Source organism: Rhamphochromis sp. 'chilingali' (genome assembly GCF_963969265.1).
Source record: "Rhamphochromis sp. 'chilingali' genome assembly, chromosome: 9".
In the NCBI taxonomy this organism is placed as follows: Eukaryota; Metazoa; Chordata; class Actinopteri; order Cichliformes; family Cichlidae; genus Rhamphochromis; species Rhamphochromis sp. 'chilingali'.
In genome coordinates, this window is record NC_137936.1 from 27,494,287 (window position 1) to 27,521,874 (window position 27,588).

The 27,588-nt window shown below is 40.8% G+C and overlaps 1 protein-coding gene across 2 annotated transcripts in view; it reads right to left on the reverse strand.

The window, feature by feature from the left end:
• Positions 1 to 576: 576 nt before the first annotated feature.
• Positions 577 to 27,588, reverse strand: part of grip2b (glutamate receptor interacting protein 2b) — a 290,071-nt gene continuing 263,059 nt past the window's right edge. For both annotated transcript variants that reach the window (XM_080890400.1, XM_080890399.1), the window contains exons 14-25: positions 27,351 to 27,431; positions 24,418 to 24,481; positions 23,229 to 23,374; positions 22,220 to 22,364; positions 12,417 to 12,556; positions 11,623 to 11,817; positions 11,330 to 11,486; positions 9,666 to 9,780; positions 8,836 to 9,049; positions 8,481 to 8,689; positions 6,938 to 7,084; positions 577 to 6,685 (exon numbers count right to left, since the gene is read on the reverse strand). In XM_080890400.1, the coding sequence (XP_080746526.1) occupies positions 6,527 to 6,685; positions 6,938 to 7,084; positions 8,481 to 8,689; positions 8,836 to 9,049; positions 9,666 to 9,780; positions 11,330 to 11,486; positions 11,623 to 11,817; positions 12,417 to 12,556; positions 22,220 to 22,364; positions 23,229 to 23,374; positions 24,418 to 24,481; positions 27,351 to 27,431 (1,772 nt within the window). In that variant the 3' untranslated portion in view covers positions 577 to 6,526. The remainder of the gene's footprint in view (positions 6,686 to 6,937; positions 7,085 to 8,480; positions 8,690 to 8,835; positions 9,050 to 9,665; positions 9,781 to 11,329; positions 11,487 to 11,622; positions 11,818 to 12,416; positions 12,557 to 22,219; positions 22,365 to 23,228; positions 23,375 to 24,417; positions 24,482 to 27,350; positions 27,432 to 27,588) is intronic.

Below are 27,588 nucleotides of genomic sequence, written 5' to 3' on the forward strand. Positions count from 1 at the left end.
GATTCTACACACAATACCCCCATAAAGATATGAAGTGAAACACTTATGCTTGAAATGCTTGCAAATTTATTTCAAATTTCTGTCTCCCAGTAGGACGACTGAGTCCCCAGCCTGAGCACCCCCAAGTGTAGGTGGTAGAAATGTGATTACTCTGCTCCATTTTGTGCTTCTCTAGGAAGCATTACCTCCACTGCAAGTTTGCTTTGGGGTGAAGAACCAAAATTAAACCTGATCTCTTTAGTTGTAAAATGAGGTCTTGTTCAAATTCCCTGGATAGAAAATTTTTGCATATAAAGGTTTGATTTAAGGAGCTTATCCTGACCAAAGATAATCTCTTATGAATGTCCATTGTTTTCCATTGGTCACAAAGATTTACCAAAATAAACACAATCCACACATCCAACATAAAATTAGACATTTTATTTTTTTTCTTTGCAATCTTTTCTTTTCTCAAAAAGAGAAGTATAGCAGTACACTCTTTGTTTCTTAGAAAATGAAACAAACAAACAAACAAACAAACAAATCAAAATGACAACAACAAAGTTATACGTTTTATTTTTCATTTTGTATTTTCTTCCTATGTTTTGGAAGAGCATACTGTCATAGAAAAATACTATATTACATAGAATAGAACTTTACACAGTTTGGAAAAAAAATACACAATATCAATGCGTACATTATTAATAGCCCAGTCCAGAACCGTAGCAACTTTGACATCCAAACACATATTAGGCAAAAGAACAAATCAAAATATCTTTAAAAAATAAAGCATGAAACATAATTAAAAAAATAAACACATTAATAAAAAAAAATAGGAACAAAGACTGGAGACACTGACATTTCCTACTTTTGAAATGTGCAGCATGACATCATTTTCTCAGTTTCAAGTCATAATTACGCTGACTGCAACGAAGAAGTCAGTGTTTGTGTTTATCATTGAGCTAAATAGGTTAACTGGCTAGATATCGGAGAAGAAATTTAAGTTAGCTCATCAACAACTGTCATTAAACAGGCCAGTAAGCTAACAAGACATCTTATTGACTCATTGTATAGTTCTCAGCAACAAGCCTACTTATAGCTGGTTAGTTTAAGTAGGTTTGTTGCTGCTCACTTATTGTGGCAAGTTGTGAATAAAATGGCTATAAATAGCTGGTTTGGGTAGTTTTGCTGTCACAATTTTATTTGTTATTTATGTATAACTAATGGTCAGATTGGTAGGTGCTATAGTTTGCTAGTTGTAACAACTTGCTAGTGTTCAGCTAACATTATTTATCTGTTACTGGTAATTTTCTGATTTGTTGAGTTGACAAGAGGTGACAAGATAATGTAGTTTCCTTGCAGCCATTGAATGTTTTGCTACCCACAGTTTGCTGCAGCTGAGGCTCTCCAATTTAGACACTGCATGTTAAAAAACAAAACAAAATGCACACCAAAAATAAAAATAAAGAGCCAAAAGATTGATGTAATGTAACACAAATATTTGACTGTAGTCTCCCAACCAAAATCATGAGTACATGACTGGCTTACGTTGCACATTGACAACTCTTGCGGTAGAAAAAGCAACATGTGCTCTCTCCCCTACAGGAACTTGTTATAGAAGCATAAAGTAATTACCCAGTAACATTTACCTAGTTTGGCTTTCCTTACTGCTCAATAGCCATGAACTAGCATCCTCTGGTCAGAAGGTGAATCGCCCTTTATTTAAGCTGTACGACAAGATTAACCATGTTTACATGGTATATTTGTGAGTGACTGAGCAGGCGTGGTCTTGTGAAAGGGCTTTACTTTAGCTGATGATGTAATATATGGTGGATTATGTAATAACTTATCTAATGTACTGAAATCGCTTAATGGGTTCAGGGGAGTAATGCCAACAAGCTAGTCTAATAAAATGTGGTACATTACCATTAAATCTTCACATGAACATTTTTATTTTCCCCAAAATCGAAAAAGCACAGGGAATTAAATAACATTTTTTGTATTATAAACTTATCCGCGCGGAACAGTTGTTACGGTTCTGGATTGGGCTTTAAACTGACATTTGACCCAAAAATGCATAGGGAGTATACATGGCCACATACATACATAAAAGAAAAAAACAAACAAACAAAAAAACAATTCAGAAGGCTTTTCTCAGCATTTTCATTTTTTGTTGCTTTACAAAAGTTTGTTCCATTGTACATGAAAATACTTACAGTGCATGGTATTCAACAGTGTGCTTTATATTCAGCAGTAAGTGCTTGGAGAGAAGTAAATGTCCCTTTTTTGTATGTGTGTTGAGTTTACACTATTTTAAGCCTTTTCCGGTTTTTGGAAATAAAAATATAAAGGCCCACAATCCTTTAAAACCTCACTACTGTACAATGAAATGTACACAAATTAGTTTACACACACACACAGACACATACACACAAACACACACACACCTCTGAAACAGTGTATGCCCAGAAGTAGTGGACATTTTTTGCACATACATGTATTAGACAGAGAAACGTTGACAAATAGAAGTCTTCTGTATATGTTTTGTTATTCACACCCATACAGACATGGAAATTCTTATAGGGTGCCGCTGAATTCTGTTACATAACAACATAAGAAAATGGTAGGAACAGGGGTTGTGACTCTCTCAAAGTTGAGTTTTTTTTGTTAGTCTTGTCGAAAAAAAAATGCTGTTCTATTACTCACTTATAATAATATCCTTATACTGACGATGTATCCATCATATACTCCATATAGTTTTGTTCACCATAATTCATGCTAATATGTGTACACACACAAGTGTGCAAAGGATGTTTAGATTTGTTTTTTTTCCTCAAAAAGGACAAAACCTTTATCTTGCAACTTGCGCATTTATAAAATACTGCAGTAAAGTATTTAAATGTTAACTAAGAGCAACCCATACATAGATGAGCAGTTTCTTTGAAATTGTATGGCTTCATCATGTCTATCAATAGGATTAAAGAAGACAAAGAAGTGAACTGTGGTAGGTTCTTAGAAATATTTGGATGATGCCAGTTACCTTAAAGTGTAAAAGATTGGTGCTGTTTTGGTGGAAAATGGTACCAAAACCAGAGATTGATTTTAGTTTTATTCTGTTTACTGCAATTTATTTAAGTTAACTGCTACTTTGTAGAATTTAAGCACCTACTTTTGCACAGCACATTCATAAACTGCCAAGATCAGTAGGAGGGAACAAGAGCCAGCCCAATTTCAGTTAATCCAAAGATAATTGGAGCAAACACATTTTTGGCAGGAATAAGAAAAAATCATGAGAAATTAGGGGTCTGAAGGAAATGGAATTAATGTCTGGGGTTGCAAAACTTGAAACTTGAAGACTTGTAAGTTCTAAAGTTTCTGTGTGAAGGGTATTTCAGTGCTCCAGCTACTTTGAGCATTCTGACTATTGTTAGTCGGATGCACAGTGCCCTTGATTATAAAATCAAGCAGCCTGAAATTTAGTTTTAGGGAAAGTCGAACCCAAAACAGGTTAGTATGATGGCTGATGAGTCACAGCTTATGTTGACACAAAGAAGAATAAATCAAATAAATAAATAAATTGCAGCTGTACAAGATGATGCTACAGCTAGGACTAGCTCTGTTAAATATTAATGGTGCACCACTCCAAACTAAAAAAAAAAAAATGCTACTTGTTGTGCTTCTGACCTGATGTACTGCCTTTGGCCTTGGACACTGTAGTCTCATTCATTAATGAGGCGTCAGTGGTGTAAAAATACAGATTGTGTGTCTAACCACATTGCAGGTGTAAGGTTCTAGTTGGCTGTCTCTTGAATTAGAAATTAACATCCCCTTAGCAGTAGAAGTAGAAATATACTTAGGGCTTTAAAACTATCGCACAACTAAGATCAGGTTTAGTTCAAGAAGGGATCTGTAAGATGTGACAAGGTTGCTAATCAAAAGTTAGCAGGGGAGGCTTTAGGAAGAAGAGAAAGGTTTACTATTTTCCCAATAGTCAGCATTATGTGAACTGATTAGAATCTTGCACTAATGAGCTGTCAGTCAAGGAAACCACAACACTTAATGTTGTGGTGAAGGTTAATAGTGGGAAAACCAGCTCTCATTCCTTGACATAACATTTGGCACACACTCTGTTCAAACTAATGTTTGTTCTTAGTTCAATCTTGGATCCATGGTGAAATTGCAAATGAGCACACACAAGTAGTCAGGAATGCTCACAGTGCTTCAAAGGGTGCTGACCATTAAAGGATAGTGGCTCAGTTTAACTCAGGCCGAACTCTGGAAATTTCCAATTGCACCTTGGAATAGAACCTGCTGAGCCACTAAATTACACATCATAAACAGACATTCATGAAAGACACAACAAAATGGCTTGATAATAAATGCATAACACACACTGTACGGTTTCATTTCCTTTGTTATCAGAGCCTTTTGTGTAAGAATGTGTGTGTCGGAAATTTGTCCATAGTCTGGCTTCACCAGCAACCTAGTGTAGTAGGTCTGATAGCAGATGATGCTATTGACTTTGTTCATAATCTTTGTGCAAAAGGGTGAGAGTTACCAATAAATCCAAACAGCAGTAGTGCTCTATAGCTATTATTTGAATAGTTCAAAAGGCTGTTAAATTAAAAGCCACAACAAAGAGAATGTTACTTCTTTATGACTTGTTGCTTGTTGTTCCCACTGCCTTAACATCTATACAACAGCATAAATGATCCATGACAATGAGACTCTTCAATAATTGAATCTTCCTCAAGGACCACATAGGGTTTAGTGGTGAGGCTGCAGATCACAAGCAACTGTATACCACTTCCTTATTAGATGTGTAGAAGAAATACAGATTATATAATAAAAAAGAAAACTCAAAATGGAATATTATCAAATATTCCAGTTTGGTAATATTCCAGTTCTGGAACATATCGGGAACAACTGTGTCTTGTCTCTTCTGTAAAATATGGCGGCATGACACTCGGGCATTACTGCAGAAGGCCCACAACCATAAATGCTGATCTCATGCTGGACAAATGAAAACACGATGATTCATACTTATAAGTGATACTCCAATGGAAAATTATGAATATTTTAATTCCTATAGATCCTCCTAAATCACACTTGTCATTGTGTTGACACTGCCTGCTATTGGGAACAGCTTTATTCACTGCTTAGGCATTCTTCTCCAAGAATGGTCCCAGTGGCTCACAGTATATATTAGTTTTGAGGTCGCTGGTAAGTGAAATGATCCTTTTGTTGTTGGATTATATAAATCAGACTTAACATCTTAAAATTAAACTAACTGCTAGTTAATTTATTCTGCGGCACACATCCTTACACAAATATGCCAATAAAGACAAACAGATGTTACATTAAATCACTCTGAGCCTCAAATCTAATAATTTTGCGATTTGAAATGAATTTGAAATGCTACTGTTGCTTGACATTGTAGTCTTGCAATGAAATATGATGAGGTGAACCCAGTGATCTCAGACAACTATTGATATAGTGGATAATGTCATAACATTTGGCACATTTCAAATGCAGGTAGATGTTCTTCGTTTGGCAGTACAGTTTGTTCTGGGGCACAGCCACTCATGCTCATTTATGGTGTAGCAAAAGCCGTGATTGGTCAATTCCACTTAAGACACCATTTTTCATTGGGAGCAGAAATTACGCCCTTCCCTCCTTTCACTTTCATTTTATGATAGCATGAAACAAAATAACAGTTTGGCAGTTGTGATGGCATCACTGATGACATCTTCATAAATCAGCGTTGTGATGTCACCAAAGTGACATTATAATGTGCAGCAAGATCCAATAGAGAAGTCTGCCTTGAAAAAAAGAGCTATACTTGACCACTCCAGAATTTTGTTTTTTTCTTGGTAATGTCAAGTGAGCAGCAGTGTTTGAGCAGAATCTTAGCAGCATTATGAAATTCTAAAGTGGCTACATTTATTATAGACACACTCCCATTATGAACTGTTTGTTCCGTTTTCTGTTAGTACTTAGTAACCTTCTGTGAAACAAATGGAAACCCGAAACTGAGAATTTTTCTCCGGTAAAATCATTTACAATATTGTATAAGGCAGATCTCTCAGGTGCAAGTACTGTAGGTTCATGGGAGCATATGGCCTTGCAATAAAAACTGAAATAATCTTACCCGTATTGCAGGTTAAAATGAGTAAAAATGGCTATTTAAAGTGCCGAGTAAGTCATTGTTGAAATCGAAACAACACTGTGAGTCCAGCCAGTTATCGGGAGAGCTTTTGGTGTGTTTTTCTGTATTGTGGTGATGCTTTCATATAGACCGTACTGTGTAAAAGCAGTTCAACCCAGTGTAAATGGGATGGGGAGACTATGTGAGCATGCACGTGTTAGGATGTGTGTTCCAGTAGGAGTCTCTGTATTTAAACAGATATACTGCAAGCCGGTGGAGTGTGTGTGTGAGTGAGTGTGTGTCTGCGTTTTTGGGCCAGTTCCACTATGTATAAGTTTATGCTTCATCACCAGTTACAATATGTCTTCTGTATGTTTTGTGCACGTGTATGTATTTGTGTTACAGGTCAAGTGCGTGGTCTAAAGTGTTGTTATTGTCCTCTGGGTCATCATTGGCAAGTGGGTTGCGGCTGATGACCAGTTCAAGTCTGTCTCCTGCTTCTGTGATGAGAGGTACGGCCAGACAACAGTCAAAGTCTCTCGTCCTTACATGGTTCACCTAAATACAGTCAAAAAGATTAAGCCAATGGTTACTTTGGTAATTTGCATAACTGTAGACATTTTTAATTTAGCAAACAAAAAAAAGAGGGGGATGTGAAGATAACTACATGTAAGCATAACAAAATATGATGTAAAGAATTTTTCCAAATGCTGAGGACAGAGTGAGCTTTTTTCTTTCTTCACAACAAAAAAACTATATTAGAATTAGGGATGCAATGATGGGCAGTACACTAATTATTATCATCATCACCTGCAGGATCCTGTCATAGGGTCTAAGCCCGGCTCTGTCAGCAGGGCCATCAGGTCTGATCATGTTGACATAAACACCTTTTTCCAAGAAACCATCTGACACGCTAAAGCCAAAGTCATCACTCTCTGGGTCCTTTATCACTGTTACCTAGTGACAGAACACAAGGATGTGAGGTTGAGTAATAAAATGTAATTTGCTAGTATCTTGTGCTCCTAATCAAGACAACAGAACAAAAAGACTATTCACATGTCAACCCGTCTGATGAAACTGTCTCAAAATATCTGTTGTGTCACTGCAGGAACAATAAGTTTCTCTGTGGATGGGAATAACACTTGTAACCATGATAACTGCACACAAACATAAAGAAAGCTGCGCAACACATGAAATTTAGACAAAGAAATGTCACTGATAAATTAACATATTCAAATTTATTTAATCAAAGTACAAAAATTTGTCTAAATTAAAAGTTTTGTATGCAAATTAAAACCAAACCAACATCAGATGCTAAAATAAACAGATTTTTAGCCTGAGATCCAGATCCAATTCTAACTGGTTTAAGATCCCAAGCAGAATAAAAATGCTCATTAAACAGGACGACCAGAATAAATGCACACAAACTGACATTTATTACTTTAGGGTGGAATAAACTATTTTGTAAACTGATCCAAATAAATATTTTACCATGTAAACATTTTAACCTGATTGCTTTCTGGGTGTGTATTCGCAGCTGAAAGTTTATTTGTAATACAAGGTCCTAAAGAATAAACGGAAAAAACGATAATGACAATTGTGCTGATAATAGACGTCTTTCTTCAGTGAACTGCCATGTGCCACAAAGCAGGAACCAAAAGCCGAATAAATGGACAAAGCCATATAATATAATGGACAACTGTAAGATAAAGTCTTTATTATTGGTAATGCAATCCAGATTGTTTGCTGTACCTTTTGGATACAAAACCAAAAATGCAGCAGCATTATGACATTCATCTGAAATGTTGTATGATCGATTAACGAGGCACGACTTAAGGCTGTAATAGTTGTTCACTGTGATGTATTTTCTCTCTATGGATAAAACATGTATTTCTCATTCTGGCTCTGAGCTGTACATGTTTCACTTGGCCCTCGTCTCCTCAAATTGTGACTGTAAATTCATGGAAGGCTGAACTACATGTAGTCACTTGCATAACAGTTGCCCAGGGAGGCTGGGTATTTATACTGTATTACATAATACTCTGCACTGTAAAAAAGAACATTTCAAACCTCATAAGAGTAAACTAGAACTCACTATGCATGCTAGCTAGAAAGGGGATATTATTAAAGTTATTAGTAATGACAGTGTTTGACATGTCAAGTCAAAATGTGTACTTTAAAGTTTGGACCAGATACCAATGCTTACAAACTTTAACAGCAATGTCAGCTTGAATGGTTACATTGATATTTTTGGTTGAATTCTAATTATCTACTGCAAGTTTACCTAATATTCTCAATATTTCATCCTAACCCACATCAAAAACATATTTTGTCCAGTTCTCTCTGAACTCACTTTGTGAAGCTCTAGTGGTGTTGGTGACAGAATACCCTGCATCTCTTCTTTGATCCGACGGGACTCCCATGTCCTCTCTGATACTCTCAGTGAGGCCTTTGACTTGGGCTCGTGGTGCAGGAGAGGGGATTGGATATCTTGGTGAATGTGGACCCCTTGTTGTAGGTGCAATTCCTGGTTGAAATGGGCCTCCTCGTGTAGATGGGGGTCTGAGTGGCAAACATATTGCAAGTGTTTTTAACCAACTGTTTAACAAGTAATCCTTCTATACATGGTATAAAATGATACTTTACTATATTTTTCTGTTTAAAATTTGGAAACAACCACCCTTAGTTGTGTCATATCAGTGACTAACCTTGGTGAAGTTGAGCCTCTTCATGAAGGTGGGCTTCCTCGTGAAGATGAGCACCCTGATGGAGGTGTGTTCCTTGGTGGTGCAAGTTGCCTTGATGCAGGAGAGAATTTCGCCGCAATGGGCTCATCCTGCTGTGGGTCAGTATGGGCTCAGATGGAGGCTTGTTGACACCATCTACACCAAGACTGATGGCTGTGCCTGTCATGATGGATGCCTGCAATGAATTGAAACAAGTTGAGTTACCGCTTTGTAACCAACCATTTGGAGACATTGAGTGCTTGCCAATGTGATTGTTTGACAAACATTCATACGTTCAGCACAATTTGTTACTGGTTTAAATACTATTGGTCAGACTGGGCAGCATCACCTCATCCCCCGTCATAATGAACACTGGTGCTCCACAGGGGTGTGTACTGAGGCCTCTCCTGTACTCACTCTACACCTACGACTGCACGGCCACTAGCAACTCCAACATCATTTTGAAGTATGTGGACGACACTACAGTGGTGGGTCTTATCACCAAAGGTGATGAGACGGCTTACAGGGAGGAGGTCAGCGCCTTGACCCACTGGTGCCGAGACAACCATCTCACCCTCAAATACTAAATACTAAACATGCTATACATTAAAATAAACTGCAGATTAAACATGATGTTTACAACCATTAAAATATGAGGGTTCATAAAAACCTGCAACAAAACTGTTGTTAAAACCCTTTGACTCAAGTGCAAATCCACTTCAGTGAGCACTGTATGCTGATTAAGTCCAGTATTCATCTTTGATGCCAATTTTACACTTGAAGTCAAATAGTTGTGAAAAATACTAACTAACCTCTATTTCTCTTAGTAGTTCTGACTGGCCACAGGTCTCCAGGTCCTCCAGAGCTTGACACCAGAAACTGTCTTCTGGATCCAATAGAATGCCATCCGGTTGCTGGCCAATAAATCTGCCACACAAAAACAGACACACAAATAAAACAAGTTTCCACACCCATTTTGCTGGATTTTCTCTGTTGCTGAGTACTACAAAAGGGGAAAACCATGCAAAGCAAGACAAATATATTTAAGCTTTATCTTCATGGAACTGCCTTTTGATCACACGTTGTGTATTGTGCGAAATGTATTTTTCTCTTAAATATTTTATTATTATGATTATAATTATTATAATTATAATATTTATTTATCTAAAGTGCAGAGAATAGTTGGCTACATGAAAATGCAGTGTGCCTGATTTAGCACTGGAACTTTCACTTACAAAAAGACATTAAGGACACAGAATCTGTACACACACTGTCTGTATCTGTCATGGTTAAACCGAACAAAAGTAATCATTTAACCCAGAATGTCCCCAACTAACACGATTAATTCACTTTCATTGTTTTACTGATTTTTGTTTTTTTTCCTCGAAAATCCCTTTCTCTCGCTGTACACCCTCAAAAGTGTTATGTAACTTTAACATGCTGACTAGCCTTAGCCTTCTGACTCATCACAGCTTTACACAGAGATACACAAAGACACAGGTACAACATATTCACAGTAGCACTGACTTCATGACTCAATCTCTGCAATGAGGTGTACCCTTCGCCATGAGCTCTTGGTGATGATACTGGCACAGTGAAACAGTGTTAAAGATAAAATCCTTTCTTGCAGAAAATAAGCTCATGCATTTTGAAGATCTATAGTGGTGAAATATATCATACCATTCCACACCATACCATAGCACTTTATTCATAAAACAGCTTTAGAAACATTAGCAGGGCTGACCAAATTGCTGTTCAATAACACCAAACATAAAAGACAAACACGGGCCAAAGGGTAAAAGATACAGAAAACAAAACAGCTTTAGAGTATATAAAAAGTAGATAGAAATCACAGTCAATTTCACACTGTGTCAAAGGATAGGGACTAAAAGTGAAGGACCTGTCTGAGCTGTGATTCCTAATCATTCCACAATATAATAATTAATATAGAACTGACATCACAAATGCAATCACTCCAAGGAGCTTTATATTGTCAGGTAAAAACCCTACAATGAAACAAAGAAAACTCGAGTAATCTGATTATCCCTATGAGCAAGCACTTGGCATCACTGGGAGGAAAAAACCTCTGGCAGAACCAGACTCAGGGAAGCACAGCCATCTGTCATGATCGGTTGGGTATGAGGAGAGGAAGACAGGACAAAAGATAGTGTTGATGAACCATAGAAACTATTATCTATGTCACCTTGAGGTCAAGGTCAGATCACCTTGACCTTGAGGTCAAGGTCACCCCATCATTTCTTTTTACTGCTGAGGGATAAAAAACACACACTCACAAATAAACTGTACAATCAAGTGAGTGCAGACAGCCTACAATGGCCCTTAGTCAATAAGTCAACATTTATATGGATTTTTATGAATAAAAAAGGTGATATCAAAAAAAAAGTGTATGATAAACAAAAAAAAAAAAGACAGTCACAACGAACAGCTTTGTAGCTAAAACTAAATTCAGACCTACCCTGGTGGTTTGTCCCAGTCATCCTCACTGAAGCCTCCATCACTAAACGGGTAGTTCTTCCGACGTCCAGGAGGAGGCGTGGTACTTCGTTGTTGCTTGGCACTACGCCACTCATGCGGGTGTAGAGCGATACCAGCTGCTTGATGGGTGTATGTACCTACAAGAGGATAGATGAAATGACCAAATACAAGAAAGAGTGCTTTTAATATATTCCTTCTTTTCATTAACATATTTCTTACAGGGTTAAGACATCCTGAAATTTCACTTTCTACACATGCTCAAATGTAGCTTACCCTGGCTCCCATAGCCTGCATCCAGCCCTGAGCCATCCCATGACTCCATAGCAGAGTCAACGCTGGGTATTGTTGTGGAGTAAAGCTCTGATAGCTTGTTGGTTTGTTGGCTGTCTGTCAAATCATCCTCCTCAGGGTCACTGATCTCGTTTTCTGTTGTGTCCTCTATATCTGCTGTCTTCCTGTCTTCTATGTCTTGAAGAAAAAAAAAAAGAGGCCAATTTAATTTAAAGGTTAACTCTAATTTTTAACTTGGTAAAATACATATGTGAACCTTTTACTACATGTATATTTTTCAACATTAAATGCTTATAAGAGACAAAATGAAACTTGAACTGGTTAACCTACTGACCTCTTCTCTGCATTTACCTATAAACAGGTTTTAAATCAGATCTATTAGGATATGAGTTGCAAACAGCTAACCTGTTACATACCACTTATACAGTACAAATATTGTATGCATGTTTTAAACAACAGGGTTTCCATATCTTCGCCCCGCAAAAGCTGTATTACTGTATTACTTTCCTATTTTTTTTACCTCCTGCACAGGAACTGAAACCATCTGATTCTGCGCAAGGTTTTTGTTCTATTGACCTGGTGTGCAGATAACGGAAGAACCTTTGTAATGCAAGTAACACCTTATTTGTAACTGTGATTACTGAATTTAGCACAGTAACGTGTTACATTACGGCGGTACTGAAAGATGTAATGTGGCAACGGTAACACGTTAGCCAACACTGCGCACAAAAGACAGATTTAAAATGCATGTTACTGTTACTAGTTTTTATACTTACTGTCAAGCTGTTTTTTTATCTTGAGAGTGACCGTCTCTCCAGCCATCTGCAGCAAGTGGATGGCTTCGCTCAGCGGCTTCCCTTTCAGGCTGACACTGTTGATAGCCAAGATCCGATCACCTACATGTATAGCCCCTGTCCTACATAGGTACGAGATACACAAAGGTACAGAAGTAGAAATTTGTATTATTCCCACACAGGAAAAGTAAAAAATGTTAAACCTCATACATATCATTATACAAGAAGATTGTTAATAAGCCTAAAAAGGACTCTAGAGGGGTCTGAATAGCATTAAACCATTAAATATCTATCAAAAAAGTTATTTGTGAAAACATATTTTGACCTCTAGTGCACCATGTTAGTATTTTTAAATAATACCGCAAAATACACTAATATCAGAAATTCTCATTTCCTACAAAATCAAAGATCAATGTACAAAAAAGCAGCTGCTGTCAGGAGTAGTGTCGTGGACGAGAGAAGGAGGACCCAATCGCTGGACTCACAGGCAGGTAGGTGAAGGTGGATGTTTATTGCCGAAGGAGTGAGCAAACAGTACAGAGGGAGGAAATGGCTGGCTGGCTGGCTGGCTGGCTGGCTGACTGAATGAATGAATGAACAAAGGACTGGCTGGCTAACTGAACATACAGACAACACTAACATCAGACGTACATCAATGACACGACAAGGATCGGATGGAACTGAGGACTTAAATATGGGTGATGAATGATTAGAAACGCAGCTGAACTTAGTCTGACTAATGATACATGGAAATAACTGGAACACAATACGCAGGCGGTATGTTGGCACAGAAAACACAGATGTGAAAATAAACTGAACATGACAAAACAGAAAACACTGGGTCAACGACCCAAAGGCCGGCACCCGACGGCCAAAAGAAAAAAAAACAGAACAGGGCGGGCGGAGGGGGCACAGGACGGAGGGACGGAGTCCACACAGAGCCAGTTCAGGCGGGCGGCCACGCGGCCAGTGGCTGAGCCCATACAGTTCAGGTGGGCGGCCACGCGGCCGGCAGAGACGCTGAAGTCGATCCGGTGGGCGGCAGCGAGGAAGACGGCGGCAGCCACTGAGCCGGTCCGGTGGTCGACCATACCGGCGACGAGGAGAAGGCGGCCAAGGAGCAGCTGCAGAAGGTGGCGCGGGAGCCGGCGGAGACTGAGGAGCAGCTGTAGGGCCAGGCAAAGCAGAAGCCGAAGCTGAGTCTGAGGCCGGACCAGGCGAAGCAGAGGCCGAGGCTGAGTCTGAGGCCGGACCAGGCGAAGCAGAAGCCGAAGCTGAGTCTGAGGCCGGACCAGGCGAAGCAGAGGCCGAGGCAGAGTCTGAGGCCGGACCAGGCGAAGCAGAGGCCGAGGCAGAGTCTGAGGACGGACCAGGCGAAGCAGAGGCCGAGGCAGAGTCTGAGGCCGGACCAGGCGTAGTAGAAGCAGAGGCTGGACCAGGCGTAGCAGAAGCAGAGGCTGGACCAGGCGTGGCAGAAGCAGAGGCTGGACCAGGCGTGGCAGAAGCAGAGGCTGGATCAGGCGAGGCAGAAGCAGAGGCTGGACCAGGAGAGGCACAGGCTGAAGCTGGACCAGGCGAAGCAGAAGCAGAGCTAGGTGACAGCGAGGCAGCCGCAGGTGGTGGCTGGACGGGCTCCTCGGGCCCTCCAGCGGAGACGGGAGGCTGGACGGGCCCCTCAGACACTCCAGCGGAGACGGGAGGCTGAACGGGCTCCTCGGGCCCTCCAGCTGACGAGGAAGGTTGCTGGATGGGCTCCTCGGGCCCTCCAGCTGACGAGGCATGAGGCTGGTGCGGTTCTCCTGAACCCCCAGCTGACGAGGAAGGTTGCTGGACAGGCTCCTCGGGCCCTCCCGCTGACGAGGCATGAGGCCGGACGGGCTCCTCGGGCCCTCCAGCTGACGAGGCATGAGGCTGGTGCGGTTCTCGGGCCCTCCAGCTGACGAGGAAGGTTGCTGGACGGGCTCCTCGGGCCCTCCAGCTGACGAGGCATGAGGCCGGACGGGCTCCTCGGGCCCTCCAGCTGATGAGGAAGGTTGCCGGACGGGCTCCTCGGGCCCTCCAGCTGACGAGGAAGGTTGCCGGACGGGCTCCTCGGGCCCTCCAGCTGACGAGGCATGAGGCTGGACGGGCTCCTCGGGCCCTCCAGCGAAAACGGTCTCAGAACCAGTGGGCACTGGAGCCCCTGGCACACACAGGACAGAACCAGCAGGTGCGGGGACCTCTGGCAGGGAAGCGGCCGGGCCAGCGGGTGCGGAAACCCCTGGCTGAGAGGCAGGGTAGCTCACAGCTGGCTCTGGGTGCTGTGGCTGCAGGTCCGGGAACTGAACAGGATGGTAGACGGGCGACTGGACTACTGACTGGAGGACAGGAGGCGACTGGACTCCTGACTGGAGGACAGGAGGCGACTGGAGTGGAAGCTGAACAGCAGGTGAGGGAACTGACTGGAGTGGAGATGCTAAGGGATGAACAGAGGTAGGCGAGGCTGACGACGGAGCTGAGGTTGGTGTGGCTAATGGTTGAGCTACAGACTGAGCTAGTGACGGAGATAAGGCTACAGCTTGGGCTAGTAAGGCTGGTGCCTGGGCAGGGGCCAGTTCAGCTGATCTAACTAGGGATAGTGCGAGGGCGTGAAAGGCTGGGTCAGGAGGTGGATGAAGTGGTGAGGTAGCAGGTGAACCGGTTAGCTCTTCCAAGCCGCTAGGGAGTTCTGGCTGGGTTCTGGCTGCCCTCAGCCTGGGCGCTGGGACAGGCACGGGAGGTGGCTGGACACCAGTCACCCCCACCCGAGAAACAGGAGCGGGCGTGGAGGTAGACTGGGTCGCAGCTGCCCTCCTCCTGGGAGCTGGCACTGGAGTGGGTGTAGCCTGACTGACGGGAGTGGAGATAACGACCGGGTGTGTGATACTGGCAGGTTTCTCTGGGATCGTTCTGGTCCTCCTGCCTCCACTATTTACAGTCTTTGACTGAACAGTTTTTGGGGGAGCAGAGCAGAAAAATTCGTCCCAGTCTACGTCCTCTTCTAGGAGGGAGACTCCCCATGAATCAGAGATAAGTCTATTAGTTATTTGAGGTGAAGAATCAAATGAGGAGGGTGGAAAACAGTCACTAGAACTCACCACCGGGAGTAGCTGAAAAAAGTCCTTGTTATGGCGGCGTGTGCGCCGCTTTTTCCGGGAAGAGGAAGCGGGTGGGGTACACAGCCGAGCCTCTGGCGCGGGAGCCTCCATTGAGCCGAGGTGGTAGGCGGAGCCGCTGTGCCATGGCGAGGGTGAAGGTCCGGTGAGTAAAACGGCTGGCGGGCGAGCGAGGAGCGGCGGGAGAGCGAGCGGCCGAAGCTTGGCCTGTGACGCCCACTCTCCGCGGCGAATGCTCCGGTGCAGGTGAGGCAGCAGGTGAGGGGGGAATGCGGCGTCTCCGAGGCCCGCCCAGAGCCAGGCGAGTCCCCTTGAAGACGTGCTCTCTCTCCGCGAAGAGCCGCTGTTTTCCCCGAAGCCCCTCCGTCCAGCGAAGGAGCGCTGCCTCCTGCCGCTCGAAAAGTTCAGAGTCCGCTGGGTCCACAACGCGTGGTCGTGTCATTCTGTCAGGAGTAGTGTCGTGGACGAGAGAAGGAGGACCCAATCGCTGGACTCACAGGCAGGTAGGTGAAGGTGGATGTTTATTGCCGAAGGAGTGAGCAAACAGTACAGAGGGAGGAAATGGCTGGCTGGCTGGCTGGCTGACTGAATGAATGAATGAATGAATGAATGAATGAATGAATGAACAAAGGACTGGCTGGCTAACTGAACATACAGACGACACTAACATCAGACGTACATCAATGACACGACAAGGATCGGATGGAACTGAGGACTTAAATACACGCTGGGTGATGAATGATTAGAAACCGGTGAGTACGCAGCTGAACTTAGTCTGACTAATGATACATGGAAATAACTGGAACACAATACGCAGGCGGTATGCTGGCACAGAAAACACAGATGTGAAAATAAACCGAACATGACAAAACAGAAAACACTGGGTCAACGACCCAGGAACCCTGACAGCTGCAGTGTTTACAAGTATTATTGCTACTGGTTTATTTTTGATTACAATTTTTTCCAACTAATACAGATTTTTGCCAATTCTGATTTTCTAAAAAAAGTTAACTGACAGCATGTACAAACAAAAATCAATCTTATCAGGACACACACCCATATTTGCTTTTCCAGTTATCTCTATAATTTTCCTCATAACTGCTTTGCTAATATTGAGGCAAGACACTTGTCCTGTGTTAGCTTCTTTAACATGTCCATATTCAACTGGGTGAAGATGATTTAAGTGTCTGACTAGATTTGTTGTTACAATTTTTTTGTGTGTGTGTTTTCCCCCCTGTGGTTTTCTTTGGAGAACCTTTGTGTCTTCACTCACAGCGAAGAGATTCCATGCTAACGACATGTTAGCATATGGCTATAAGTGTGGCCGTTATTTTTTGCCTGTGGTGTTGTGGAAAGTGTGTGAAATGGATTAGTTTTAAATTGGACATATATGAGGCTGACATGTGAATCTCAGTATGACACAATTATAATCTAACAGAGGGCAGGCGACTGGATAGTGTCACTGGGGCTGCACCACAGTGGTATTGCTCATGGCTACATTCATATTTTAGGAAGGCTTTCTGACCTGTATTTTATTATTTTATACTTAGATAAGAGCAAGCAATTAAAGCTAGAGAAAAAGAAAAACAAATTTGTATTTACCTTGGCTCCATGTTTTTCAAACTACTGTAGGGCACACGATTGGATAGAAAAAAAATATATAACAATGGTCTGCAGTGATACAGTGTTACTACAGTGATACAGAGTTTCTATAGATAAGCTCTTACTCTTTTATGTTCATACAAAACTAAGATAAGATAAAGTAAGGGAAAACTAAGATAAACCGCCATATGACTGGACTAAGGTCAGAACAAGGTGAAAAGAATAACACTGCCTCCCTTGAATATCATTAAAACTTTCACTTTCTTGTAAAGCCCTATAAAGAAAGGAAAAACTGTCTTTTATATTCCAACCTAATTTGAGGAAGATATTCATTTTGAGGTCTCACACACAGGCTTATGAAAGCATATACTAAACATATATGTTAAACACTTTTTGAGAAAGCCTAGCATAACAAATAAGTTTTTTTAAGGATATAGGGATGGTGTTCTTGTGCCCATACTAAGCACTCCTTCAAAGTTGATGTCAAAGAGCTTGATTTTGGTTTTATCTTACCAAATAACCTTCTCCCAAGTCTTCTCTGAATCATTTAGATTCAGATTTAGGTTCACTGGTAAATGTAAGATGGGCCTATACATGTGCCTTTTTGCTGCAGTCCATTACAGCATAGCGTGTTACCAAATGTCTTCTTGGTGACTGTGGTCCCAACTGCCTTTAGGTCATTAACAAGCTCCTCCCATGTAGTTTTGGGCTGATCCACCACTTTTCTCATGATCATCTGCCCAATTTGATGTAAGATCTTGCATGGAGCTCCAGACCAAAGGTGACTTATGTTTATTTTATATTTCTTACATTTCAGAATTGGTACACAACTCACTTTTGCCCAAGTTGCAACAAGGCAGAGCCAAACCCAACCCAATCATAACCTAGGCTTATCACTAACTCTGATTTCTGATAAGGATGAGCTTAAATCCTGGAGAACAACACCTATCCTTGCCAACCTCACCAGTGGACGGATCCATCTGTGAGCCTGTGTGTCCTTGATGGTATTCCTTGGCTATCTATTGACTTAATGAACAAATGTTTTTATCAGCATTTTGCTATAATCTATAACCTGGCATCCCCATTCATCTTAGGAATACATTTTATAATCACAGGTCTATTAACCCTGCATAAATCAGAAAAGCCATGCACTTAGCTGTGATTTGAGTTCTTGAACCTTTCAGATCTTTTGCAAAGGGCCTTCGTGTAACTATATATACAGTATATACAGATTACAACAGCCTCAAGTGGCTAATGTTCCATCCTGGCAGGCTAGTCGGCTAATGGGATATCAGCCGACTAGCCTGCTGGTCTTTGTGACTCCAAAAGTTTCCTCCTTGTTCCCACAGATTTTTTTTTGCCAGAGTGCAACATCACTGGTAGCTTATATTGCCATACTATGCCTCCAGTTTTACTGACAGATCGTTCACATATTAAACAAATGCAGTTAGATGACCCAGTCACTGCCCAGCTGTCCAGAAATCTAGGAACAGACCCATGTGCAGACGTGAGTGGAAACAGTTCCTCATCATCTTTTGTTTACCATGGTCTACTCTACTATAAAGACCCAAAGCACAGATGTGGTTTGCATCAATTGAAATACCTTAAACACTCCATGGTACCTTGCTCAGTTACTATCATGACCACCCCACTGCACGTCACCGTGGTATTTCCCAAGCACTCGTAGAACTGTAGTCTAGGTTTTTTTGGCCAAAAATGGCAGCGGATATCAAACTTTATGTTGCTTCCTGTTCAGTCTGTCAGGTTATTAAATCAAGGTAGGTTTTGTTGACAATTTCTCCAAGTAGATTAAGGTGTGTGTGGTTAGAGGGGCAACAGCACAGGTGGCAGCCAGTAAGTTTGTCAGTGAAGTATTCACCAGACACAGTGCCCCTACCTGTCTTAGAAGCTCACCATTTGTGACTGAGCCGTTTGAGCACGTCAGCTCCACCCTAGGATCCATGCATTACAGCCTGTCACCCTCAGACTAAAACTGTATTATAAGCTTATGTTGGAATCTTATGACAATCAAACTTCATGGAATAAGTTTCTTTCCCAGATCTGCTTTGGATTGCATATAGCTCCTCCTCCTTCATGGATGGATACATAGTGTCATACCCAGAAACTCTTAGAGCCTTCCTGCTGGAAGCCCATAACAAATTTAAACTTTTTAAAAGTTTTGTATCCTCTTATGTCTGATGTAAAATTAATACAGCATTTTATAAAAAGATCATGCCAACAGTCAAACAAGATGGTGTTAGTGTGATGGTCCGGGGCTGCTTTATTGCTTCAGGACTTGGATGACTTACCATAATTGATGAAACCATGAATTCTGCACTATTCCAGAAAATCTTGATGGAGAATGTCTAGCCATCAGTTCATGCCCTAAAGGGTGGCAATGATCCAAAACACACCAGCAAGTCTAGCTCTGGATGGCTCAAATGAATAAATAATAAAAAAAATAAATAAAAAAAAAAGAGTTTTAGAGTGGCCTAGTCAGACTTTTAAATCTGACTGATCTGATCTTTGACGTGATCTTAAACAAGCCATTCATGGTCAAAAACCCTCCAATGGGGCTGAGATACAGTAAAATAATTCTGAAAAGAAGAGTGACTTGAGAGACTCATTGTCAGTTATCCGAAATGCATGAAATCAGTTCTTGCTGCCAAGAGTGGCACAACCAGGTGCAAGGGGCACCACTTTTTTCACATAATAATAATGTGTATGTGTTAGTCCCCATAGGGAAATAGTTCCTCTGCATTTAACCCATTCACCCAGTGAAGCAGTGGGCAGCCACCAATGCAGCGCCCGGGGAGCAGTGTGTAGGGACGGTACCTTGCTCAGGGGTACCTCAGGGTAGCCGTTCAGTAGAGTTGAACCCCCGACCTTCCGATCATGGGGCCACCACTCTACCTACTGAGCTATCCCTGCCCCGAGGTAGGTTGGGTAGGTTGGATAGCCTTTTCTTTTAATAAATAATATCATCATTTAAAAACTATTTTGTATTTGTGTAGTATTAAATTGAGTGAAATATGTGCTATAAATATAAATATGCAAAAATTAATTACATTTTTTTTTAAAGCACTGTAGATGACTTGTAGAAAGAGGACTGCCAAAAAGTTAAACTTAGTGCTACTTTCAGAAAATCATGTGCCACTAAAAACAATATCTGGAAGAATGCATTTTCTTTCTTGGTGAACAGTATGTACGCACACGGATAAGGTAGACCTAAGTTATAATGGTCCTAGTTTGTGGCTGGCCCTTACGCCCTTTGGTGGTTAAACAAAATTAAATCACTTGACCGAAAAGAAAAAAAGAAAAGGAGAAAAAGTGGGTCGGTGTAAGATGTAGCACTGTGGTTATCGTTTGTATTCCTGCACTTTCATCTGTGTCAAGTTGCACCAAGTTTATTTGTAGAGTGCTTTATCGACAACAGTTTAGAATGGGAAATAGAGCAATTACATCACAGACTCAGAGAAATGGGGTCACAGTGTGTGTGTATTTGGAAGTGGGAAAGTAGCATGTTGCCTCTGTGAACATAGTTTGATGGAATAACACGTGAGCCTGTTATAAAAGCTGAAGGTGCTGTGTGGTGGAGTGGATGTAAGCTGAATTTACCAATGGATGTTTATGACTCAGGGAAAACATTGTGTCATCTTTCTCTCAGTCTTGCTTTGGACACTAGCTACCATCTCGTGTTTCAGAATATCACATCTGTCATTACTCTGTGTCAAATGGCACATGCTGGACACTCAACTTCTGGTGTAGAATCTGGAAAATGGATGGATGGAAGGAAGGAATATAGGCTTGGTTGTAGCAGAGACAAAAATATCAACACATGAAAATTGGAGATGCACTGATTGTTTGGTTTTTATCTAACTGGCTCGGACCAATGATTGGTGGATTGCCAACTGATATATTCAATTCTGTGTTGATGTGATACAGTTGATATTAACCATTGCAGAAATGTAAATACATGTCACATTGACATATACTTCAACAACAGTAATTGTTCTGCTTGTTAGCAATATGCTGTGCAAACATGCAGTGAGCTTTAATTGTATGTGGTCGCCTTATGCTAACACAGTATCCTGTTATCTGCCAGTGGACATGTGTGCATAGGGTGCATCGCATCCCTGTGTCTCCTGTGAGAGTCTGTCATGTCCTCTGTGTAGGTTTCCTCGGTCATGTCTGCATCTCGGTAATGTCTCATCTCCATTTACTTTCCCCATGTTCCTCTCCTTGTGTTTCATCCCTCTCGCTCCCTCGTCCTCTGTGTGTCTTAGTCGTGTCAGGGTCTTTTGTCCCCCTGTTTGCTTATCCCCATCTCTGTGTCAAGCCCAGGTGTCTTCGTCTATGTCTCTGTCTGCTTCCTGTTTATTTTGACAGTCTCTTGTCCCGTGTTCAGTGTGTTTAGTTTTGCTTCCCTTGTGTTGTTATGTTTATTCATCCCAGCTGTGTTCCCATGTGTTTCCTTCTCCCTAATCATCCCTGTGTGTACACTTTGTGTCAGTTTTCCTTTGTCTCTTGTCGGATTGTCTGTTTAATCTTCTGTGATCTCAGGATTTCCACGTTTCTTATTTCCATGTTTCTCTTGTCTTTTTCCAGTTCAGTTAGAGTTTATGGTTTCCTTTGCCTTTGTTTTTGTACCCTTACCAGTCAATAAATTGTCTCGCTTTTGGTTAATTCCCGTTTCACGCCTCGTTCCGTCTGCATTTGGGTCATCACCTCAAACTCCAAAAGTCTGCAGCCATGGAGCATGAGTCACCTCTCTTTTGGAGTTGCTTTTTTTGTGAAAATAACTACATTTGGTTAATGTAAAATAACGCAATCTTCCATGCTTGGCTGGTACTCTTGTTTTTTTTAGTTACAGAGCAACACAGACATGTAACACATGACAGACATAGTGAGATATTCAATTCATTTTCAATTCATCAGCTTTGGATTTATACAAAAATGCTCTATCCAGAAATCTAGGGAATTTCATTTAGAGCTACAAAGTGGCAACCTAGAATTCCCAGAAGAGATTTTGTGTGTCTGAGTATGTACCTTTCTGCAAGGCCTCTCTTAGTTAGGCCTGATATAGTGATGGGGTCAAAAGGCTCCTCAGTGCCAGAGATGGTGATACCCAGAGGGCCTCCGTACCGCTTCAGTTCCACTGTGTATATGATGCTGCCTGATGTCTCCTGCTCATCTGATACACACAAACACACATACACGCACAAGCAGTCACACACAGAGACACACACACACATTAATCTAGTGTTTCAAGTCTGAGGAGTACATTATACCGTCTGACGGATGCTTCTTATCTGATGCACACGCACACAAAACACTTCAGGTCACTAAGTAATACTGGATCCCATTACCTGCTCACTGGAAATGTGCACACACAAACACACTTGATTCCAGAAGTAGGTCAAAACGCTTCTTGAGACTACACTGGTAGGCAAGACACAGTTTCCATGGTAACCAAGGAAAAGACTGCCTTGTCATCATATAGCATGCACACATGTTATTTCCCCCTTGTGTGTGTTTGTGCCTGATGACTACAGTCTCATTATTTACCCTCATTACACAGTCCCTAACTTAGTTTGTGTGTGTGTGTGTTCACGTCATATTATATAACTTGAATGTGTTTATATGTATACACAAATACAAGGTGTAAGCTGTAAGACTGTTAAAATGTGAATATGCGACCATGCACAAAAGTCCTTAGATGGATTAGGACTCTAGGCTACTGCTTGTTGTTTCCAGTTCCCATAATAGGTCACTGCACATTTTTCTATATAAAATTATACTATATTGTAAAAACATGTTGGATTTATGTTGTAATTTATAATACATTCTTTGTTTCACATGAAGACCATTTTAGTTGTGTCAGTGTCCCAGAGTTTTGGACAATAGTGCCACCTTGTGGTCAAACCTCATTAGTACAGCTTTCTTTTTTTTCTGACGGTAGCTGAAATAATAAACTGAAGAAAACTTAAAACATCAGCTTATCTCAGGTCAGAGCTCTGTCCCTCAAATATAGAAACAACTATATTCACAAAAGTACCTGAGTTGTCTTCATCTTTACGTATTTTTAATTTGACGAGTTCCTCACACTGCTGGAGGATCTGCTCCGCATCATCTCTGGAACAGTTTTCAAGTCTGATGTTGTCAATAGCCAGCAGCTTATCTCCAGGCTCCAGTGTTCCTGTTCTGGTGGTGAGAGAATGAAAGAATAGAGAGTGACAAAGAAAAAAGAGAGAAAAAGTCAAAGCATTTGAGACTCTCTTAGATATTAATCAAGCGCTGAAGTAAAAACACTTATGTTACTAAGTTGAATAATTTCTATAATTTCAAATTTAAAAGGGCTCAATGGAATTCTAAAAAAAGTGTAACTTTATGAGTATATGATATGACATAGCTTGCTCCTCAATATATTAGTTGGAAAATAAATACAACACCCATAAACCCAGCCACTCAGAAAAACAAAAAAGCCTGTATTGAGCTGGCTAGTTTTAGTGGTCCTTGCTATGTAAGTCTCCAAACCTCTATATAATTTATATTGTTAGAAAGTTGTAGTGCTCACTCTTATTACTTACTTTTGAGCACTATTCAGCTGCTTATTAATACAAAAATCTGAGCCCATCCACAAGGCAACAACACAGTGCATTTAAGTATATAAATATAGTCAAAATGATCCCTTTAGTATTAAATGTCCATCATTTCAACACAACCCGAGCATAAGATCTATTTCTTTATGACTGCAGTGTACCCGTCTTCTGATGTTAGAAAGGTGTTTGATACTATCGTGTTAATATGGACCAAAAAAATTTCTTCCAGTGTCCAGCACGTTGCTGAATATAGGACACAAAGGATTAAGGCAAGGGGGTCTATGTTAAAGCTCATATCACTGTAACTGTGTATTACTGTGAACAAGAGAAACACACATGACTAGTAAAGTCTGGTGTCCTTTAGTTCTTAGTGTGCAATTTACTCTAAGATTAAAAACAAAACAAAATAGCCCAGAAGGTGATACATTGTAACAAGTGTCATAAAACACAAGGACAAAGTGAACTATAATATGGATATAAATTCAAAAACAGAAAACAAAACAAAAAAAAAATCCCCAGAACAAAATTAAATTGAAAATGATTTTTTTTTAAGGTGGCAGACCCCCCCCCCCCCCCCCCCCCCCAAAAAAAAGCGAAACATGCAGTCCTTACAAAGGAATATAACACTAGTCCCTAAAAAAATACCTGTGAGCCATGCTCCCCTTCTTGATGTCAGAAATGATAAGAGGCTCCCCTGGCTTCTTACTGGCTGTTAAGGTAGATGAAACCATAATAAGATTTAGAAGGAACAGCAGCAACAACATCAAAATATAACATGTCAGTCAACAAATAAAAACAACAACAACAACAATAATAATAATAATAATAATAATAATAATAATAATAATCAGTTCAATATAAATAGTAACATTAAGGTTGTATAGTCATCCATCCATCCTCTAATATCACCTCTTTAATCCCATCAGGACAAATTGCCTGCACGCAGATTTGTCACAATAGCCAACATTTTGGGTTCCCTGCTCTCTGAGCGTGAGCCCAGAAGCTCCATGTCTTTGCTAGCTGTGAATATTTTCTGTTCAGCAGGTGGCACCATTGCACCATTCTCTTGTCTCAAATGCGGCCAAGGAACAACCTGCTTTATACCATTTTATATACACCATACATCAGAATTGTGACAATATAACTTAATTTGAGGTTATTATCATTAGTTATTTAGATGGTTACAACTATAACACATCACTACAATGTCACTGAAGAACAAGGGAGTAACTAAATAATAAAATCCCACATTTCAGGGCTGAAAATGACCAGAGGTAAGAGAATTGGTTTGATTTGGACATTTGATTTACATGATAGCTCAAACATCCTGTCTCTTTAGCTAGGAAAGTTGAAATAAGGACAAAAATGTTTTTATGCGCTTAGACTCGCTATAGTTACACTATAGTATACTCTCAGTTATCCTGTAGGACTGGTTTGCAGAAATAACTTAAGAGAGCTGCACTGTTTCTGCGGTGCTTATGTCTTCAGCTATTTTTCTTACACGATATATATATACAGCACTTTTAAATGCAAATGTGTGGCAGGGATATGAAATGTCACTTGGTATCAGCAAACATCAGAGGCAGGCATAGTAGGCATGTGCAGATACACACAAGGTGCACACAAGGTTTTTAGCATTGATGCCTAATGTAAGAAGGGATAGAGAGAAAATAAGAGAGACTAAAAGAAAGTACATTCACAGCTGCATCTCCTTCAGTACCCCCCAATCATGTTGAGTGGACAAAGGGGCATGTGGAACTGGCAACGCCAAAAAGATACACAAAAGCAGGTTTACTCTGAGGATTTAATGGCAGCATTTTTACAGGCAGTCAAGACAATCTTTAGGAGCCAGATATCACACCTCGATTTAGTATTTACTCCAAAACACAGACAATGATTTACATCACCATTAAAAAATATATAACATATTAAGTTAAGGCCCAAAATCCTAGACATAAAAAGTGCATATTTTCTTTAAAGAAATTCAACATAGTGGACAAGAAAAATAAATAGGCATTGCCTGCTTGTTTTCTTCCACACAACCTCCAGCAAAATTGCTGGGGCCCAGCCGTCTTCAATTATCTTCTCTTTAAATATTTAAAAATGTGTCAGGTTCAGTATTTCGCCTGTCACTGAGCTAATGCTTCTTAAAATAATACAGCGTGGAACACTACATTATACCCACATTCCAGGCTAGGTATAATTAAACACTGAATTTAGGTCATTCCCAGTGAAGAATGAAAACTGTGCTATAAAGCTTTACAGATACAGTTAGCGTGTGATGAATTACTTTCTCAATAACCACTTTTGACTGGCAGAATAATTCCAAGTCTGCAGGGTAAATGCGCAAGTGTGTGCTTTTATTTTTGATTACAAATGTTTAAGGCGACATTGTACTGTATACACTACATGACCACTGATCATTGCGCCCATGTGTTCTTTTTGAACATCAACTTTGGAAAGGCTCTATGGATTCTGCAACATAAATTTACTCCTATTTATTTAACACACAGTGAGGTTGACCATTGATGTTAGCGGGTAGCTCATAGCCAGTATTTTTGTTCATCTCATAGTATATTTAATGATACCGAGAAATGTGTTTCACAAAAACTAGAAAAATTAACCCTGACCTTGTGCACTCGAATTCAAACTAACATCAACCTACGAACTGCTGCCACAAAGTTTAGCTTCAATTTCTTTTCTTTACTGCAGCGGCACCAGGCTCATCAGTAATTCAGACGTCCTTTTACAGTTCCCTGCAGGGGGATTCCCTGATGCTCCAGCTCAGATGAGATATATATTTTCTCCAGTGAGTTCTGGGTCTACACTTGGATCTCCTCCAAGCCTGGAGAATCTCTAAAGGAAGGTACCCAGGAGGCATCCTTATTAAATCCCCGCACTACTTCATCTTTTGATGAAAAGGAGGTCTAGTTCTACTGCGAGCCCGCCTTAAAATTTTGGAACCTGTCCCCTAATGCAGGGCTATGTCTTAGGCTGTGAACATAGACAAACAACAGGTGAGCAGTCATTCATGTTTTTCTGCTTTGAAGTCCATCTGATAATTGCATGCATAGTTATTGCATAGCAGTGTGGTGTCTGAACCCAACAGATCTATGGAGAAAACTGATTTTGATCACTTAGGATCTCTTTCTTTTGGTCGCTACTTAAAGCTCATGATCATAGATGAAGTTGGAAGAATCAGGAGATGGAATCCAAAGTATACCTTTTCCTCTCAACTGTCTCTTCTCCACAATGGACCATTGAAGTGAAGTTCAAAGCTTAGTCAAAAACATCACTGTAGAGATTTTGTGTAGATTTTCCTCAGTTGAAACTAAGTGACTTATCTCTAACTGAAAAAATGCTGGACACACAGTGTAATGCTAGTGGCACCAGAAAGACAAACAATATCTACAGCATTTAATAAACATTGTTGGAATTTATAGCTTAGCTTCTCTGCAGACTTTGTTATCATAAAAAATGCATGTGGGTGGTCGAATGAATTTTAAACATTCTGCCAGCAGCTGTTCAAAACAAAAAGTGGATCACATGAAAAATGTTTCAAGTGTGTGTGTTCCTACCACTGATGGTGAGCCCCAGTTCCACTCCTCTTTTCTTCGGCAGTTTGACGTGGAAAGTACCACTGCTTGGCACCACTGATTCTGCAACAGAAACACAGACACACACTTAAGCATAACCAGAGAAACAAGTAATGTAAAAAGAAACAGATAATACTCTCCTACATGGCAAACGGGGACTGTAAATCCTCATTGTTTGCCTACAGGAGTAAATACTAATTCTACCAGTAAAACACCTTTA